Source organism: Dendropsophus ebraccatus, chromosome 13, assembly GCF_027789765.1.
Source record: "Dendropsophus ebraccatus isolate aDenEbr1 chromosome 13, aDenEbr1.pat, whole genome shotgun sequence".
Classification (NCBI taxonomy): domain Eukaryota; kingdom Metazoa; phylum Chordata; class Amphibia; order Anura; family Hylidae; genus Dendropsophus; species Dendropsophus ebraccatus.
Genome location: NC_091466.1, coordinates 18,238,404 through 18,257,520, shown reverse-complemented (window position 1 = coordinate 18,257,520; position 19,117 = coordinate 18,238,404). Strand labels below are relative to the sequence as shown.

General features: G+C 45.6%; 1 protein-coding gene across 3 annotated transcripts in view; it reads right to left on the bottom strand.

Annotated features, from left to right (window-relative positions):
* The window catches only part of FUT8 (fucosyltransferase 8), a 128,264-nt gene that overhangs the window by 11,755 nt on the left and 97,392 nt on the right, over positions 1–19,117 (bottom strand). For all 3 annotated transcript variants that reach the window (XM_069950389.1, XM_069950390.1, XM_069950391.1), the window contains exons 8-9: positions 4,095–4,341; positions 1,812–1,988 (exon numbers count right to left, since the gene is read on the bottom strand). In XM_069950389.1, coding sequence (XP_069806490.1) covers positions 1,812–1,988; positions 4,095–4,341 — 424 coding nt within the window. The remainder of the gene's footprint in view (positions 1–1,811; positions 1,989–4,094; positions 4,342–19,117) is intronic.

Sequence of the window (19,117 nt, the reverse complement as noted above, 5' to 3'; positions counted from 1 at the left end):
GAGCCTGTTAGAGAAGGCATATACTATACCTGATGGGAATTGGCATCAGCTGGAGGACGGCAGGTTCCCCGTATAAGTCTGGATGAGCCGTGTGACAATTTCCCGTGTTATTCTGGTGTCCGGATACGTATTGAAACATAGTAATAATCGAATAATTAAAAATGCAGAGAAAAATGAGAAGTAATGCTAACAGAACAAGCTCCTAATTCCTCTATAAGGATGAGGGGTTTTACACTGAGCGCTTTCATGTCCGCTCCATTTGCATTTTACGTATCATTTTCTCCCAATGAATAGGAGAGGTCTAATCACTCCGAAACCTTAGAGCGGCTTTATAATAATTAGGCTCTAATATATTTGAGCCACTTGTGGACTGGAACACATCTCCAGCCGTTCAGCCTATCCCCCCCCCCCCCCCCCCCATCATTCACGAGAGCCGTAGTGATCACTTGCTCGCCCCCCTTCTAGCGCCGTTATTACGAGATTTTCAGTCGCTTGCATTAAGCACTTCAACTAAAACTTGATTTGTAACATTAAAGATTTAACACTCCCCTGGTTTCCTGATAGTTACATTATGAAGAGAAGGGCCTGTGCTCCCAGCCATCGTCTACGCATCACTGATAAAGTATTCTGCATACCCAGGCTGATAATGAAGAAATACGGCTACGGGAGTCAAATGACCGTGGTCCGATACTGAGCAGCGAGGAGTTATAGAGGGGTCAGTACAAGGGCTTTATAACACCATCAGAAAAAAACCCTTTAAATGGCTGCCTGATTATAAAAGGGGGCCTTCAGGCCCTCCCTACCTGTGCTCTAGGGGACCTTACAGATTTATACATTACATGGACGGCCAATTCATTTTAGAAGATTTTTAGAAACCTAAATGTTCTAGTAAGATTAACCCTCTATGGTGTACAGCTACTGTATTTCAAATTCTCTAAATTACAAAGTGGAGCTTACACCTGAACTTCATTTCCCTCACTTGTCTGGTCCATCACAGGACAGCATATACTTCCCACTGTGTAATCCTTCAGTATTTCTGTGGTGTGCGGCATGGTTTTATATCCTTCAGGTACCACTGTATATGATACTGCAAGCTGCTATTATGTCGGTTCTGTCAAGCCCTTGATAGCCTAAACACCTCTACAACGGGTGCAGATCAGGCCTTCTGAAGGCATCTATCCTCATGCTACTAGATACCTCAACATAATAAACACAGTGTTTCTCTGAATATAAGACAAGGTCTTATATAATTTTATTTACTGTAAAAATGGCTAGGGCTTCATACTTTATACCTCACCCCCTGCAGCTGTTCCCCCATACTATATACATCCCCTCTGCAGATAGCCCCCCCCCCATACTGTATATCTCCCTCCCCCCTCTGTAGTTGGCCCACATACCTTTCATCCCCCCATATTTAATGTTCCCTACCGTGCATCTTCTTACCCCTCCTGCCTCCCCTACAGCTTGGGCTGAGCAGGTGGGGGCGGAGCATAAAAAGCCTGGTCCTGATTGGCTGATGCTCAGCACCCAGTGTCAGGGATCTGGTCAGCTGACTGTAACTAGGGCTTATTATTGGAGTAGCGCTTATATTTCAAGCCTACTCCAAAAAAAAACAAAAAACAAAATGAAGCAAGGTCTTATTTTCTGAGAAACATGTAGGAGAGAAGCAAAGTGACAATGCTTACAAATCTTATATGAGACCTAATAGCACCAAATTGGCTGTCATTCCACTGTCCTAGATGCAGATGTAACTAAGGAGGATACCCCGAGAACCCATAGTCACTAGTGTTTTAGTAATGTTGAACCCTTACTTGGATTTTGCCTCTTGCAGCAAGCCCGGATCATCTGTCGCTAAGTAAACACGTCTCTTGTCGATCTGCATTCTGCGAGCAAGGAGCTGGAAATGTTCTTCAACATGCACCATGTATTCTTCAATCGGGTGGAACGCTGCCTCCGTCCCCACTTTATCTGTTCTTCTAACATGAACGCTAAGGAAAAGAAAGAGCGGATAATGTGAGTAATATCTATCAGAGGAAGGCAGACGGATTCTGCCCTCCATAAACTATTAAGCAGGATCTCCACAGCAGTCAATATCAGGTTTCCATAACATATGCATCCATTCACCTGAATAAATGAGAACATACCGCTGCCTGGATATGACTAATAAAGGTCAGTCTAACATTGACAGCACTGCAGCAGTATACAGCTGATTCAGCATTGTTCATTCTACGACATAATCACACAAAGAACCTTCTTCATCCTATAGTCTGCAGTATGTCCCAATGAACCCCCATCACTATACAGTCTGCAGTATGTCCTAATGAACCCCCATCACTATATAGTCTGCAGTATGTCCCAATGAACCCCCAGTACTATACAGTCTGCAGTATGTCCCAATGTACCCCCATCACTATACAGTCTGCACTATGTCCCAATGAACCCCCATTACTATACAGTCTGCAGTATGTCCCAATGAACCCCCAGTACTATACAGTCTGCAGTATGTCCCAATGAACCCCCAGTACTATACAGTCTGCAGTATGTCCCAATGAACCCCCAGTACTATACAGTCTGCAGTATGTCCCAATGAACCCCCAGTACTATACAGTCTGCAGTATGTCCCAATGAACCCCCAGTACTATACAGTCTGCAGTATGTCCCAATGTACCCCCATCACTATACAGTCTGCACTATGTCCCAATGAACCATCATTACTATACAGTCTGCAGTATGTCCCAATGAACCCCCATCACTATACAGTCTGCAGTATACCCCCTGGTCCCTCCATCACTATACAGTCTGCAGTATGTCCCAATAAGCCCCCATTACTATACAGTCTGCAGTATGTCCCAATGAACCCCCATTACTATACAGTCTGCAGTATGTCCCAATAAGCCCCCATTACTATACAGTCTGCAGTATGTCCCAATGAACCCCCATTACTATACAGTCTGCAGTATGTCCCAATAAGCCCCCATTACTATACAGTCTGCAGTATGTCCCAATGAACCCCCATTACTATACAGTCTGCAGTATGTCCCAATGAACCCCCATTACTATACAGTCTGCAGTATGTCCCAATGAACCTCCATTACTATACAGTTTGCAGTATGTCCCAATGAACCTCCATTACTATACAGTTTGCAGTACACCCCCTGGTCCCTCCATTACTATACAGACTGCAGTACAGCCCCTGGTCCCTCCATTACTATACAGACTGCAGTACAGCCCCTGGTCCCTCCATTACTATACAAGCTGCAGTACAGCCCCTGGTCCCTCCATTACTATACAGTTTGCAGTACAGCCCCTGGTCCCTCCATTCCTATACAGACTGCAGTACAGCCCCTGGTCCCTCCATTACTATACAGACTGCAGTACACCCCCTGGTCCCTCCATTCCTATACAGACTGCAGTACAGCCCCTGGTCCCTCCATTACTATACAGACTGCAGTACACCCCCAGGTCCCTCCATTACTATACAGTTTGCAGTACACCCCCTGGTCCCTCCATTACTATACAGTTTGCAGTACACCCCCTGGTCCCTCCATTACTATACAGACTGCAGTACAGCCCCTGGTCCCTCCATTACTATACAGACTGCAGTACACCCCCTGGTCCCTCCATTACTATACAGGCTACAGTACAGCCCATGGTCCCTCCATTACTATACAGGCTGCAGTACACCCCCTGGTCCCTCCATTACTATACAGTTTGCAGTACACCCCCTGGTCCCTCCATTACTAAACAGACTGCAGTACAGCCCCTGGTCCCTCCATTACTATACAGGCTGCAGTACAGCCCCTGGTCCCTCCATTGCTATACAGTTTGCAGTACAGCCCCTGGTCCCTCCCATTACTATACAGTTTGCAGTACACCCCCTGGTCCCTCCATTACTAAACAGGCTGCAGTACAGCCCCTGGTCCCTCCATTACTATACAGTTTGCAGTACAGCCCCTGGTCCCTCCATTACTATACAGGCTGCAGGGCTGTAGTACACCCCCTGGTCCCACCATTACTATACAGTTTGCAGTACTCCCCCCCCCCCCCAGTCCCTCCATAACTGATTACTGTAGAGTCTGAGGTCCACTACTTACCCTATTACGGGATGCTTAAACCCTAGCTTTTTGGTGGCTTCCTCAATTTCTTTCTCCAGCCAAGGTTGCGGCCTGATTAAATACTTGACAAACTGGGAGACCCACCACACAGCTGGATCACCATGTAAACGCATTAAGCGATCTGCAAGATCCTCGGGCACTCCAAGCGGCAGGTAAGGAGGTCTGGGGTGAAGGCTGTCTACGATTGGCAATTCCACAACTTGAACATCTTTGTCATTTGCTTCACCTGCAAGAAGGAAAGGGGAAAGTAAATGGTAGAGAACAAAAACAAATGAAAGAATCATGGTGTCCGTAAGCACTTCACCAGTCTTGAGTATTGTCTTCAGAACCAACACAGGAGAGAGAGAAAGAGCAAAACTTTCTAGTAGCAGCAAATATGCTAACAACCCCTGTAATGGTGTGGATAAAGGAGCCAATTCAATACATTACAATCACATAGAGCACCCACATCCATCTTATGAGAACAGAGGAAACTTGCTCAGCCAACCACTGATGAAACTAGAATGTTCTAAGGCATGGTCTTTATGCATGTCCAGAAGGCAACATCCCATCTGGAACCCATCCATGGTGGTAGGAGAATCCATGCATTATTTCAGGTTGTCTTGCAGTGGCTTCAATGCATCGCATTTACTAGAACATACAATGGCTATAATACTGCTTGTACACTACATGCCATATATACTGTATAATTTGCGGCACTACACAGTTTGCACAACTCCTTTTAAAACCAATAGGAGTTACACAAACTACCACCTCTGGTGACTGGGAACAGGCCAAAGGGGGGTCGAGAAGCCCTAGATCTGAAGACCTTGATCCTGGACCTGGACATCTATCTAGGGGGCACTTATGGAATATCCTGTGGAAGCACTTCACTCCAGTTTTGAGAATCCCTATGATGCCAAAGTTTCACAGCAGAATACTGTCCAGAGTATGCCACCTTCTTGTGTCCTTCACAGAGTATAGTGTTGGTGCCATCTCATCCCTAGAGAAGCTTAAGACCCCCTCCCTCCCCCCGGGCTGCCTTCCTCCATTGCTCGCATGCCCATTATAGGTGGGCGAGGTAAAGCATGGGCACTCCGATTGGTCTGCAGATATACAATACACTGTGTGCCGACATCTTTATATCACAGCCAGCAGGAATGTAATGGGCAATCTGGATTACAGTAGCACTTCTGCAGGATACATCAGACAGGCTGGACTCCGCTTCACATCAATGAGACCATGGCGCCCATTTATCTGATGCCAGGTTACCGGATGTTGTTCCTTGAACAAAGAACTGACTGGTCACTTGCTGCCTAATATATCTCACCCCTTGACAGATGCCATTGTCTTGGTATAATATTATTCTTTTCACCTGTCATTTGCTTTTAAATTATATTATGCTGCATACAGGCACCACGAGCTGAAGTGGACTACGTATGGTTTTATACTGTCAGTATAGGAGGCAGTGTATGCATTGTACTGCGCAGGTACCCGCTGCAGGTCATGTGATGGGACACTGTCGCAGTAAGCAATGGAAGCAGATCTCCCCGCCACCACCACAGCTTATAGAAGACGTGTGTCCGGAGCTTATTGTAGGTATACCACTGAAAGATATCTGGATTCAGCTTTGGCCTTAGACCAGAAAGACACCAGAGTTGATAAGGTTGAAAAAAACAAAAAAGGCAAGAACCTAACTGAGTGGATCCGAAGAAGGAAGAAGACCCCAAGTACCCTATACTAGGAATAAAAATAAATTTCCACACCACAAATATTGAGAATAAATCTTTGGACCAACACCCTATGCCCAGAAATATAGTTGCCATAACTTATATTTTCTTACGAAAGGCATCCCGGCCCCACCAGAACATGTTCAATGAACAGACTAGAGATGGGCAAATTTACAGTAACAACTAAGTGAAGTGCTTTGCTATCTCTGCAATCCACTCATCAGTCTGCTGCTTTATAACTGACTGCCGCTCCTACCCAGGTACTGGGAAAAGCTGCAGCCAGTCCTGGGAAACTGGAAGAAGCTTCTCAGAACTGGATTCAGCTTTTCTTAGCAGCCGGCAGAGAGTTCGGAAAGTTCCATGGCCTAACTGCTCTTAAAGTTAAGAACCTTGTCTGTGATGATGGCAAAACCTTCTCTCCTCTACTTGTATGGTTACAGGTCCACACATAAATATATATATATATATATATATATATATATACAACAAAATCGCAATTGAAGACAGCGTCTTTTAGAATATCAAAAAAGTTTCTTCTTTTATTTTATTTTAGCCATATGCGTACAAAATATCAGACAACGTTTCGGCCCTTCAAAAATACATACTGAGCCTATTTTTGAAGGGCCGAAACGTTGTCTGATATTTTGTACGCATATGGCTAAAATAAAATAAAAGAAGAAACTTTTTTGATATTCTAAAAGACGCGGTCTTCAATTGCGATTTTGTTGTGGATAAAGTACTGGGAACGAGCCAACCTGGTGGAGGACTGTGCGTCTATATGGGAATACCGCTGCTTTCACCTGGGAGGAATTATATATATATATATATATATATATATATATATGTATAAATTCCACAATAGCACCGCTACTGATCTGATGAAGTGCACATGCGCGCGAAATGGCCGTCATGTCTATACTGTGAAGTGGTTTGGCGTCTGCTAAAAGTAATATGTTTCACTGAATTTTAACTACATCTGGAAAAAAGAACATTGCAACTGATTGGCGAGTGTCCTCAGCTTTCTTACCTTGCTCTCTGAATGGTATATATAGGTATATATATAATCAGTACTGTCCATCTATATAACTGTAAACTGAAATCAGATCACTCCCAAGATATTTCTTCCAAACTAAATAAACTCAAAACTATATAATCTCTTATAAAAAGTAGGTTTATGGCCGCATAAAGCGCATATGGAGGGACATAGCACATAGCACTTCTACCCCGTCCTAAATCATACAGAGACGTTTCCTTTTTGATTTGTTTTCCTTCCACTAAATCTGATATTCCTGGTGATACTCGCTGTGGGCAACTGAAATAGTATTGAAAACAGAACAGCAGGAAAATAGAAAATCTCCAAGAGATCAGCAAGAAAAAAAAGAAGTTTATTTTCACATCCTATATGTTTTATTACATTTATTTTGCTGTTATTTTAGGGTTAGGAAACATGCACATGCACTGATATCTAAGGTGTATGGACACCCTTAGATCATGGCAGATGAGTCCGAGCTGAACATGTGTGTTTAGGTTCTAAAATGTTATCCAACTCATTCCACATTTACATCACACAGAGGCCTCGACCATTCCTACCATAATAGATGGAGTGCATCATATTCTTGGTCACTACATGGTGACGCATACGACAATGCTCAGGCTTACACTGATACCGCCTACACAGGAAAGAATCCTTCCAGTGTGTTACATAGGGCAACCCCTCCCACTGCACAGATTCATCCAGTAGTGTCGGCAAATAATATACTGCTGCCCTTTTCACCGTACAGTGTTAGACCATCAATAATCTTTAGATTATATATATATATATATATATATATATATATATATATATATATATATATATATATATATATAATTTATTTGTTTTTATTCATTGCTTAGCATTTCAGCCACTATAACGTTCAGTCCACATATATGTTATACCTGCAAGACTCAGAGCAGCCCACAACCCTATAGAGTCCTGCAAAATTAATGTATATGTTTGTAACACTGACTAAATGCGGTCACTAACTGACTCCATTAAAGTCTATGGGCCCCTGGGGAACATGCTGCAGTAAGCACTGGAAATCTTTTTTTTTACAAGATGCCTTTGTACACTGTGAAAATGTCATGTGAACACAGCAGGGGCGTAGCTAGGATTCACAGGGCCCCATAGCAAAAAAATTTTTAAGGGGCCCCCCTCCCCTACGCACCACACAAAGCACAGCACTGCACTGCAGTGTGTAAGTGACCCAAAAGTTCTGAAGATAAGGACATATCTGCTTTACTGCTGGTGCACTGATAACCCCTGACCTTTGCACATTTTCCTTTCCTACTTAATTGCACAGCTGGAGAACAGAGGTCAGGGGTTATCAGAGCAGTGAAGCAGAGATCTCTGTCCTCTGCTTGTTAACCATTTTTTTTGTGTTGCAGCATATGAGTAAACATTGGGTCACTTACACACTGCAGTACATAAGGGGTTAAGCAGAAGAACACACACTCTTACCTTCTCCCCCAGGGCCCCCCTCCTGCACAGGCCCCATTGCAACTGCCCACCCTGCCTCTATGGTAGCTACGCCACTGGAACACAGCCTTATACCAATACACTGTGCTGCAGGAATGTGCCAAACCCAACGGCAGCGGGGAGCCGCCCCGCACCATCATCTCATCACTGAGACAGCCAAGCCAAACAAGCCCTTTAAGCTGACATGTTCACTCCTGGTATACCGGAGAATATGATCGGTGTTTAGGTACCAGTAAAGATGCCGCCACTTCAATAATAAGTACAAGGCACACGACATGATGAGAGCTTTCAGACTCCTGATGTAGGAGATCACAGGCGCGGCGCTCGCTGTCTCATGACAAGATGATGCTTCGCTTTCTGTCAGAAGATGGAGTAAATAAAAGGACACTTCATTTCCCATCTATACAGTGTGAAAGCAGCAACATATGTTCCATTAGCACAGCCTTGAGTTCTTTGTTCTTAATGACGCCTAAAAGCCGCAGCAGAGGATTATGGGAAGATAGTCACTTCCAGACTTTCTTACATCAGTCGCCCCATTGCCTCACACTATGTTTTTAAGGTTTGTGATGACTGTAATGAGGAGGCATAAATAGCAATCTGTCATCATAAGGCTTCTCTGGGGGTCTACAAGTGATCACCTGGAAAAGGTGTCTAAAAAAGAGGACCTGTCATGTGATGGACTATCTGAGGACACTGTAAGGGGCCTAGCTACACAGAAGCATCTATGGCAAATGTAACCCCCTCAGTTCCTTCTGTGTATTAGGGTCAAGGTATATCTACATTAGAAAGCGAAAATCCAGTGATTGAGAGTCTTGGCCATCAGTGTATTATCGAAGAGTGGAACAACGTGGCCTGGTTAGATAAACCAGACCGCCGCAATCTCCTATGGGCTCCCCGCGGCCCCATCGCACATAGCCACTCCCTGTCAGCGCATATAATATTGCCGGTAGTGAGCAGGGAACGAGAAGCAAGCGAGCCTTAATCTGACAGGTCGGCGCTCGCTTGCTCCTCCTGATCGGCCGTGAAATAGGTGCTTTACAGTGGAGTTCGCCTGGCTCTGCTGAATAGTCCATTGTTTTAGGCAGCATAAAATCTGTTCTAAGGCTCCAGTGCAGATGTGGACATAGCCTAGGGGTACGTACACATGGGTCAGATTCATTCTGACACATAACTCAGGGATCAGTCAGCAGAAATCGAGGCTTGCACTTGGATTTCTGCTACCAATTTGCAGTTCTGCAGTTAATGTGACACACATCCACACCAAAATGCTCCATTTTCTATCCAGAATACAGAGGAAATAAGCAGATTTTTTATGTGGTGTCAGCATCAAAAATCCGCACAAATTTATTTTTTTTCTTGTTTTTTTTTAGCAGGTGTCACACCTATGTGGCATGTGGAAGTCCTTGAAGCTGAACAATGGGAAAGCATAGTCACTGACAAGAAAGAGTTGAGACAACAGAGAAGAGTGGGTGACAGGAATAAGTTGGGTCAGTATCAGGTCCATCTATTTTTTTTTAATCTTTAGTGAAAGGGCACCGCAATGGGGACCTATGTGGCCCCAAGTTAAGCAAATCTTGACACGTGGGACTTTAAGGCCAATCACTCTTTAAGTACTTCTTCAAAATAATATTGATTAGTTTATTCTCTGGAAAGATAGCCGGAGCTTGCTGAACAAGTCTGTGACTCCTTCGATTCCAACCCTTGAAGCCTCCTCTACCCCATGAATGCAATAAAGAAGAAGAGCGTTGAACAGGTGATCAAGAGACTGATGACGTAGTGATTAAATATTAATGTATGCTTTCTTTGATGTATGTAATGTATCTTTCATATACTTATTATATACAGTATATTCAATTGCACGTGTAATGTTCGATCCAACATTTCATGACTGATCAAACATAAATCCAAATACTGTAAACATTTCTGACGGTATAATATTTCTATACACTGCACATCCCAGACCATTGGAGCTCTCACATCAAAACCATTGATTTTATTGATGCAAGCCATCCCAACGGGCTTAACCTTCTCTGTAGGCGTAAAGTTTACTGGATCTATAAATTTAATACTTTGTTTCCTCCTGCCCTTATCGCCTTGTCCCACTTCTCTTTAATAAAGGTTATTTTTGTGCTATATATATATATATCTCATAGTATATAGCCCTGACAAATTTTCAGTATAGCAGTTCTAGTGCCATATTATTACCAACAATGAGGTTGCAGTTCACACCTTCACATGTATTTTTGGAGTTTACCTACACTATGCAACTGTATCTAACCTATGTCCCTATAGCGCAGGGAAGAAGTTTCTTACCTTCATGCTCAGGATTTAAGCCATTTAATCCTTATGCTAATGAGTAATTTTGGTGCACAGGGGGTGGGATTACCATCCCCAGTGCACCGATCCCCACTGTTTGGCCTGCTCGGCTGATATTCATTAGAAGGGGCGGGCCAGCAGGGGTGGCCCATTGCACCGAGGGTGAGAGTGCCGCCCCCAGTGCACCAAAACCTAACTAAACCTGCTAAACTAATTAGCATAAAATACCATTCTATCAAGTTGGAATAACCTTATTTAAGCTGTAGTGCACTGTGTTGTATCGGGGTGATGTCCTATGGGCCTTTTGCATTAGAGATGAGCGAACTGGCCGAGGTTCGGGTTCGTATGAACCTGAACTCTCGGCTTCTGATTCCCGCTGTCTGCCCGTTCCGTGGAGAGGGTGGATACAGCCCGAGGACCGCCTAGAAAACTGGGATACAGCCTATGGGCTATGGTTGTATCCCAGTTTTCTAGGCGGTCCTCAGGCTGTATCCACCCTCTCCACGGAGCGGGCAGACAGCGGGAATCAGAAGCCGAGAGTTCAGGTTCATATGAACCCGAACCTCGGCCGGTCAGCTCATCTCTATTTTGCATCAATTCTTGATCAATCCTTTAGCAGGGAGAGGATCTAAGGCCTATGGAGTATTAAAGGAAAACTTTAATTCTAAAGAAATATGAAAATGAGTACATTAGGAGCACTGGGGGTGCTCCTGAGCTTCCCTAGAGAACAGTACGTCATGTCTGTTAGCCTCCATCAAGTATGTATAAGTAGGCGTGAATCTAGGAGGCAACAGTCAGGGCAAACGGTGCTCTGGGGGGCCGAGGAGCACCCCCAGTGCTCCTAACATACTTAAAGCGCCACTTTGCTAGATTGTTGCTCGTTTACTTGGCCTATTACACGGCCTGATAATCATTTAGCAAGGGCTGCACGGACATTGTTAGCGATGTCCATGCAGCCCTTACCCAAACAGTTACACATCACCTCTCTCCGGTCTTCTCCTGCGCTCTGCTTTCTCCCAGGTCCAGCACACTGCAGCTTAAGAGCAGCCAATGATTAGCTGAGCGGCCTTTCAGCTTTGAAGCTGCAGCGCACGGGATCGAGGAGGAAGCAGAGAGCGCAGAAGACCAGGAGGGTGCAGGGGTAAAATAAACTGTTTGTTGAATTGTCAGCCGCACATAGCTATGATTTTAGGTCCAGGTCTAAAAGAACGATCAGCTGACGAGCATCGGCTGAACGTTGTCTCTATTACACTGAGCAATTATTGCTCTGTGTAATAGGGCCCTTATAAGCACTGGAGGAGCAATGTCGGGAAGAGGAGGAAAAGGGCTACCGGGAGCTATCAGTAGATTTTCCTTTACAATGACAATAATATTAATCATAATCCAGAAATCCAATAATAAAGCACCTGGTTGGTCCAAAGTTTTGCACCACCAAAGCCCTGTGTATTTTTTTTACACATTATTCTAACTAAAGAAACCAAACAAGTGACTTTGTACAAGGGTAGGCGACTCACCTGGAATCAGACTCTACATTGTAAATTAACTCAAGATTTGATCTGTACTAACTTAATAGCTGCCGTCCTAAATCTCAAATGACACGACTGTCTTCAGTGACCTGTTTAGCTACAGCAGCGGGAACTGTGTCATATAACAGATGCAATGGCCGCTGCATTATGTTAAGAAAAACCATAAAAACTAGGACATGTCCCAAACCAGAAACTGATAGCTAAAACAAACACGTTAGAATAGCCGCAAGTCCAGGCTATTTATTTGCTTATTCAATCCAAGGCAATGAATCTGACTGTGAAACAAAGAGACTAATAGTACAAAATGAATGTTATACTCCCTGTGACTCTAATACTCTATTCAACCACAGAACAAAGACTGGCAAGAGAAAATACACAAAATAATCACACTGAAAAAACCAGCCCGACGTCATGCCAACAGGTAGAGAAAACGCCAATCTGTTATTGTGAGTCAATCACACGTCAAATCCCAAGCACCGTGTTAGCAGCTGAAATAATACGTATAAGAAATGTATTCTATAATTCCTGACCTTCTATCGCACAATTATAACTCATTTTATGGCCAAGCTGTGACAACCCTAGTAGAAACCACAGGTTATGTTCACTTCTGCAACCATTTATTTACTGTTCCGCGCATATAAAATAAAGGAAAAGCAACTATAGTCTGCAAATAAAATATGTTACAGCGTTGTGTAACCGGATCTATAGCGTACAGACACGAACACTATAATGTTGTCCGAACTGAGTGATCGGGACAGTCCCTGATGGCTTCTATCAATCAAGGATGGTGGAGTGGGGAGAAGCTATGGAAGACTGCTCCAACGACTCATGATTCAGTCGGCAATTTCCCTTTAGGTTACAAACCCACTTGGCGGGTCTGCAGCGAGTCCCCTTGCTGCGTATTTGCAGCGAGACTCGCTGCAGATCCCGGCCCTATGCTTTTAATGGCAGACAAACACGCAGCAGGGATGTACATCCCTGCTGCGAGTTTGTCTGCAGCCCGTCCCATTAACCCCCCGGCTGCCGGAGCTGATACTTCACCTGATCCCGGCTCCGGTGGTTCCCGATGTCTTCAGCAAGCCGGAGCGGGGACCAGGTGAAGTATATGCTCCAGCCAGCCGCCCGCAGCCCCGGCCGCCCGCACGCCCCACCGCAGCAACGATCGCACGCCCCACCGCAGCAACGATCGCACGCCCCTCCGCAGCACCGATCGCTTACACGCCCCCCTGCAGCCCCGGCCGCTCGATCGGGGGGGCGTGCGATCGTTGCTGCGGGGGGGGGGGGGGGGGGGGGTCGATCGGGCGACCGGGGCTGCGGGGGGGGGGGGGCGATCGGGCGGCCGGGGCTGCGGGCGGCTGGCTGGAGCATATACTTCACCTGGTCCCCGCTCCAGCTTGCTGAAGACATCGGGAACCGCCGGAGCGGGGATCAGGTGAAGTATCAGCTCCGGCGGCCGGGTGGTTAATGGGGTGGGCTGTCTGCCATTAAAAGTATAGGGCCGGGATCTGCAGCGAGTCTCGCTGCAAAAACGCAGCATGGAAACTCGCTGCAGACCCGCCAAGTGGGTTTGTACCCTTAAAGAGAATCTGTCAGCTCCTGGGCACTACCTGAGGTGCTGACAGTGTGCTGTAGCTGGCAGCCCCCAATGAGCATGGTGCCTTTTTGGTAATTTTCCGAGCAGCGGATTATGTACAATCTTATGTCTCCTACTGTAGGGAAGAGTCACAGAGCAGTTGTTTGTGCCACACACTTTGGCATGCATCCTCCTCCCTCTTCTCACACTGTTAAAATTGAGCAGATGGCCGTCATTTAATGGCAAATATTGGACGTGGTTTTAAAATAACAGTAATTATTTGCTATTAAATGGCAGCCATCCACTCAATTTCAGTGGGAACATAGCCTTTCTGTGTTTTCAACCCACTTCTGGTTTTGGTTGCAAAATACTGACCAAAATACTGAGCAAAAATACTGTGTGTGAACGTAGCCTTAAAAATAATACAATAATTAGAAAAAAAAAAGACATCTATTAAATTTCCATCAGGGAATTCGAACTAATAAATGAACTGCTGGCAGGTCTCTAGACAGGTTACCCCTAGACCAAAGCTCCAACACATTAGGGAGAAGAGATTCAATTATTTCTGAGTCTTTCTTTCAGACATAACCTGCCTACAGAGGACTGATCTGCAATCTGATAGCTGAGCGAGCAGGAGGCCGGGCAGCATTGATTATTCATGAAGAGGTAGAAAGATGCATGACAAGTGTGGCACGAACAACTGCTCTGTGACAGTAGGAGACATAAGATTGTACATAATCCGCTGCACAGAAAATTACCAAAAAGGCACCATGCTCACTGGGGGACTGCCAGCTACAGCACACTGTCAGCACCTCAGGTAGGGCCCAGGAACTGCCAGATTCCCTTTAAGAAGTAGAACAAACAAAAAAAGGGCAGATGAGTTGAGAAGCAGACTACACAGGCTTTGTTTGTAGTCTGTTACCATGGAGACTCACAAGTCATTAGTAGAGATGAGCGAACCGTCTGAGGTTCAGGTTTCTATGAACCTGAACTCTCAGCTTCTGATTCCCGCTGTCTGCCCGCTCCGTGGAGAGGGTGGATACAGCCTGAGGACTGCCTGGAAAACTGGGATACAGCCTATGGCTGTATCCTAGTTTCCCAGGCGGTCCTAAATATACAGGGCTTTGGTGGTGCAAAACTTTGGACCAACCAGGTGCTTTATTATTGGATTTCTGGATTATGATTAATATTATTGTCATTGTAAAGGAAAATCTACTGATAGCTCCCGGACACTCTCCGAAATAAGACAGGTCCCATTAACAATCCGTGAGGTCCATTAGACGCCACTGGTGTCCATTGTGCAACGGATTCTGCGCTCCGATAATGTAATAGGAGTGTGAACACGGGTTAGGCCGGGTTCACACTGAGTTTTTGCAATTTGCAAAAATGGATGAAAAAAATGGGCAGCAAAAACGTAGTGTGAACCTGGGCTTATAGTGGTTATACCATATGTATGAAACTAACTACATAAAGTTAACAAGGGTATATAAGGTTCATAACTCAGCTGCCTATTGAGACAAGCAGGCGGCAGGGTATTAGACCCTCAGATCTGTAGGTGATGTTTACGGTGAACGTTTCGTCTCTCTCTTTCTCTATGACTCACTACTAGTCTTATTGTCTCAAGTAAGGGATGGTTGGCACTGGCGCTTATGTTTCCACTCACACAAGGGTTAAGAGTGCACCGGGATGGGTAATGCAGAGTTGATGTTCATCTCCGTGCATCAAACGAGGCAAGGTTTCCACCCGCCTCCATAGCAATGAATAGAGCCACGGGTCACGTGCCGCGGGGCAAAAAGCCAATACAAGTTACTTTCTATTTAGTGGGAGCCACTTAGTGTGTGTACATGGGCGTTTGGCCCTAAGTGTATAGTGGTGAGATTTATTTTATAGTCTGGAATCTAAGATATAATAATCCGAAACAGGTTTATAGTCCATAACCCCCACCCCATTATAAATAAATTATCACCAAGCCATGTCTAGTACTTTCCGAAAAGAGCTTTATATGTCGGTAGTAGAATGCTAGAGCTGCGTATGCAGATAGATTATAAAAGAGGACAATGCAGAGAGGTATGGGCACCTCTATCATGGCTCTCCAGTGCACTAGTTATAGTTTGGTGCACTGGGAATACCCTAACCTGCTAATAGATTCACTTTAACCACTAGACCTCCCTGGCCAAGAAACTACAGAATTCCATAAATTCCAGGGTTGACTGCACCCCCATCACCACCAACAACGTAGACCTGGCATCACTGTTGGTTGACCTGTTTAATTGAATTCACTTAGTCAGGGAAGAGCACCCAGCTTGGCCGTTGGACCCATGTCTCCATTTAAACATTTGGGCCATTTGTGTCTGGCTTTGGCTTCAATGATCTGTCAGAGAAATCTGTGTGTGTGTAATAGGACCCATAGAGCTCTACAGGATGAATTATATAATGCTGCCATTAATCCCAAGCAACTGTTTTTTTTAGAAAAGCCTCCTAAGCGCATGTTCCTTTCTAAGACCCTTAAACATTTGGTCTAACTTTTTTTTAAAATTTAAACTATCAGGTCTCTTTTAGCTCAGCATTAACTCTAGATCCCGACTCCCCTTACTCTTCTTCCTCTGAAGATGAAAGCAGCTTCCTGTTATATGCAGTGCACTGTTTTTAGTTTTCGGTGTGGCCTTTCTAGGGGACCTAATGTAAAAAGACAAAAGTACAACTAGACGAGTCCCAATAATATAACCCTCCTCCACAAATGGAAAGGTGGGCACATGGAATGACTTAGCCCATCTGAGACATGGTACCTTTGTACATGGTGTACCGACTAATATTTGTCATTCAATATTATCAGAAGTTGGGAAAAGTGACTTTGTACTGTAGTCACCATTGCTCCATATATTAGGCTGGGGTCCTACTTCTTGTAGTATATGTTCCATAATCTCCTCCGAAGGAACAATGCATCACTTCTAAAATACGATTTCCTCATCCCAAATGTGATTTCCTCATCCCTGAGCACTTGTGCACAAAGAACTGATGACGCAGTTCCTAGGCACTCTGCACCATAGGCTGTATCCATGTTTTCTTTGCAGGCCTAGGGCTGCATCCGACTTCTGTAGCTGCAGGGTATCAACTGCCAATCGTCCAGAGAGCGTCGCCGAACACGAACTACATGACAGGTCCGCTCAACACTATTCATGAGGCATCACTTTCATCTGACCTGATAGACATTAATGCTGGAAAAAGTGGGATTCCCCTTCCACAAAGCCGGTTAAGGGTGCTCCTCTCCCTCTCTACATTTATACACAACCTGTGTGATCACTTCCTCTTCTCTTGCAGACTGGCTTATATGGTCTTTCCGGCTATGTGTACACTTAAAGGGGTATTCCCCCCAAAATTATTTTTGCATTAATACATTGCCCACCCCTAGCTTTCCATCTTTCCAATATCAATTTATTATGGATTTTGCACAGTTTTGCAGTTATCTAGATTCATTCACCCCCACCAAACACATAGAATCATCAAATTGCAGTCCAACCCGTCTCCACTCCCCGCTCCTGGCCCATACCCTCCGTGTCGGCATCACGTGTCCTCCTTCTCTTTAATGGGCTGGGTTAGTGCTTCTAATCCAGTCCACTGAAGTGAGGGAGGACACTGACAGTTGCTGCTAAGCTTTGTCTCCCTCTTTGACAGCAGAGTGTAACCCCCACCCCCCCCAAACCCAGCTCACCCCACTGTGTGCCGCCCACCCCCCTCGCCCTGGAGCTCATCCGCCCCACACCCTGTATCCCCCCCACCCGGACCCGCGGCGGCCACCAACACCACCGGCCAGGAGCTCACCGCCCATGCAGCTCACCCGGTGCCCCTGCTGGCTCTGCAGCTGCCAATTCCCCACCGCCCGGAGCTCACCTTGTGAGTGCAGCCCCCCCTCCCCCAGTGCGATCTCTTGCTGGCGCCCGTGACCCCCCCACATCCCTCCCTCCCTTCCTCAGTAGAGGATCTCCTGGCCCCGCAACGGCCACCTGCCTGGAGCTCACCCGGTGAGTGTAGTTCCCCCCTCCCTCAGCGCGATCTCCTGGCGGCCACCCGCAGCCCGTAACCCGCCTGTGCAGCCCGTAACCAGCCTGTCCCCCGCCCGTGCAGCCCGTCCCGCCCGTGCAGCCAGTCCGTGCCCCCCCCCCCCCCCCCCCCCCAGTAGCTCACCCCATGACTGCAGACCCCGGCACACAAGCTCCCGGCCCCACCATAACCCACCTCAGAGCAGCCGGCCAACCGACACCCGCACCCCCCTGCAACTCACCCAGTACATCAATATCTCAGCTCTGCTACATCGCCTTCACTATCTCAGCTCTGCTACATCGCAATCACTATCTCAGCTCTGCTACATCGCAATCACTATCTCAGCTCTGCTACATCGCAATCACTATCTCAGCTCTGCTACATCGCAAGCACTATCTCAGCTCTGCTACATCGCAAGCACTATCTCAGCTCTGCTACATCGCCATTCGTATCTCAGCTCTGCTACATTACCACCATCATCTCAGCTCTGCTACATCGCTATCTCAGCTCTGCTACATCGCAATCGCTATCTCAGTTCTGCTACATTACCACCATCATCTCAGCTCTGCTACATCGCCATCATCAGGCATAAGCATTGCATGATGGGAAATGTAGTTTTCTATCTTGATTATAGACCATCTTTTAGAAAAACTTGTAACTCAGGAACGGCAGCAGCTAGAAAGATGGGAGACGGCTCAAAATACTCAGGGGGGACTTGGTGAGTAAGAACAGCTAGTCATGGTCACTGACTCAAATGGAGGCCAAAAGAGTATTTTTGGCCTCAGTTGTGGCACTGTTTGCTGGCATATGTTACTCGTCCTGTTTTATTAAACACCTTTCCATAAACTATATATATATATATATATATATATATATATATATATATATATATATATATATTAATTAACATAGAGAATCCCTTGAAAGCAGTGATGGTTATTAACCTGGAAATTAATTTTCCTTTATGGCAACTAGCAACAGCTGAAGAAGTACACAGATACTGGTGAACATCCAACATAACACAGGGGAGCGGTACATGGCGCTACTGTAAGAGGCACATCTAGTCCACAACAGTTCTACTGCTAATGGAAATAAAACAATAAAGGATCTACTGGATTTAAAGGTACAGTCCATGCTTGGTGTACTTAAATTTTAATGTCACAGAGAGACTTCAAAGTCCCTTCTTGGCCCCTTCTTCCAATTTGAGAGCCCCAGTGCAGGGATTAAACTTAGGTCTCCATTGTGGTGCTGGGTAGAAGGACCAAGAAAATTGAGTCCAACACATAACTACCCACTAGCAAAGGGGACCGACAACAATCAGG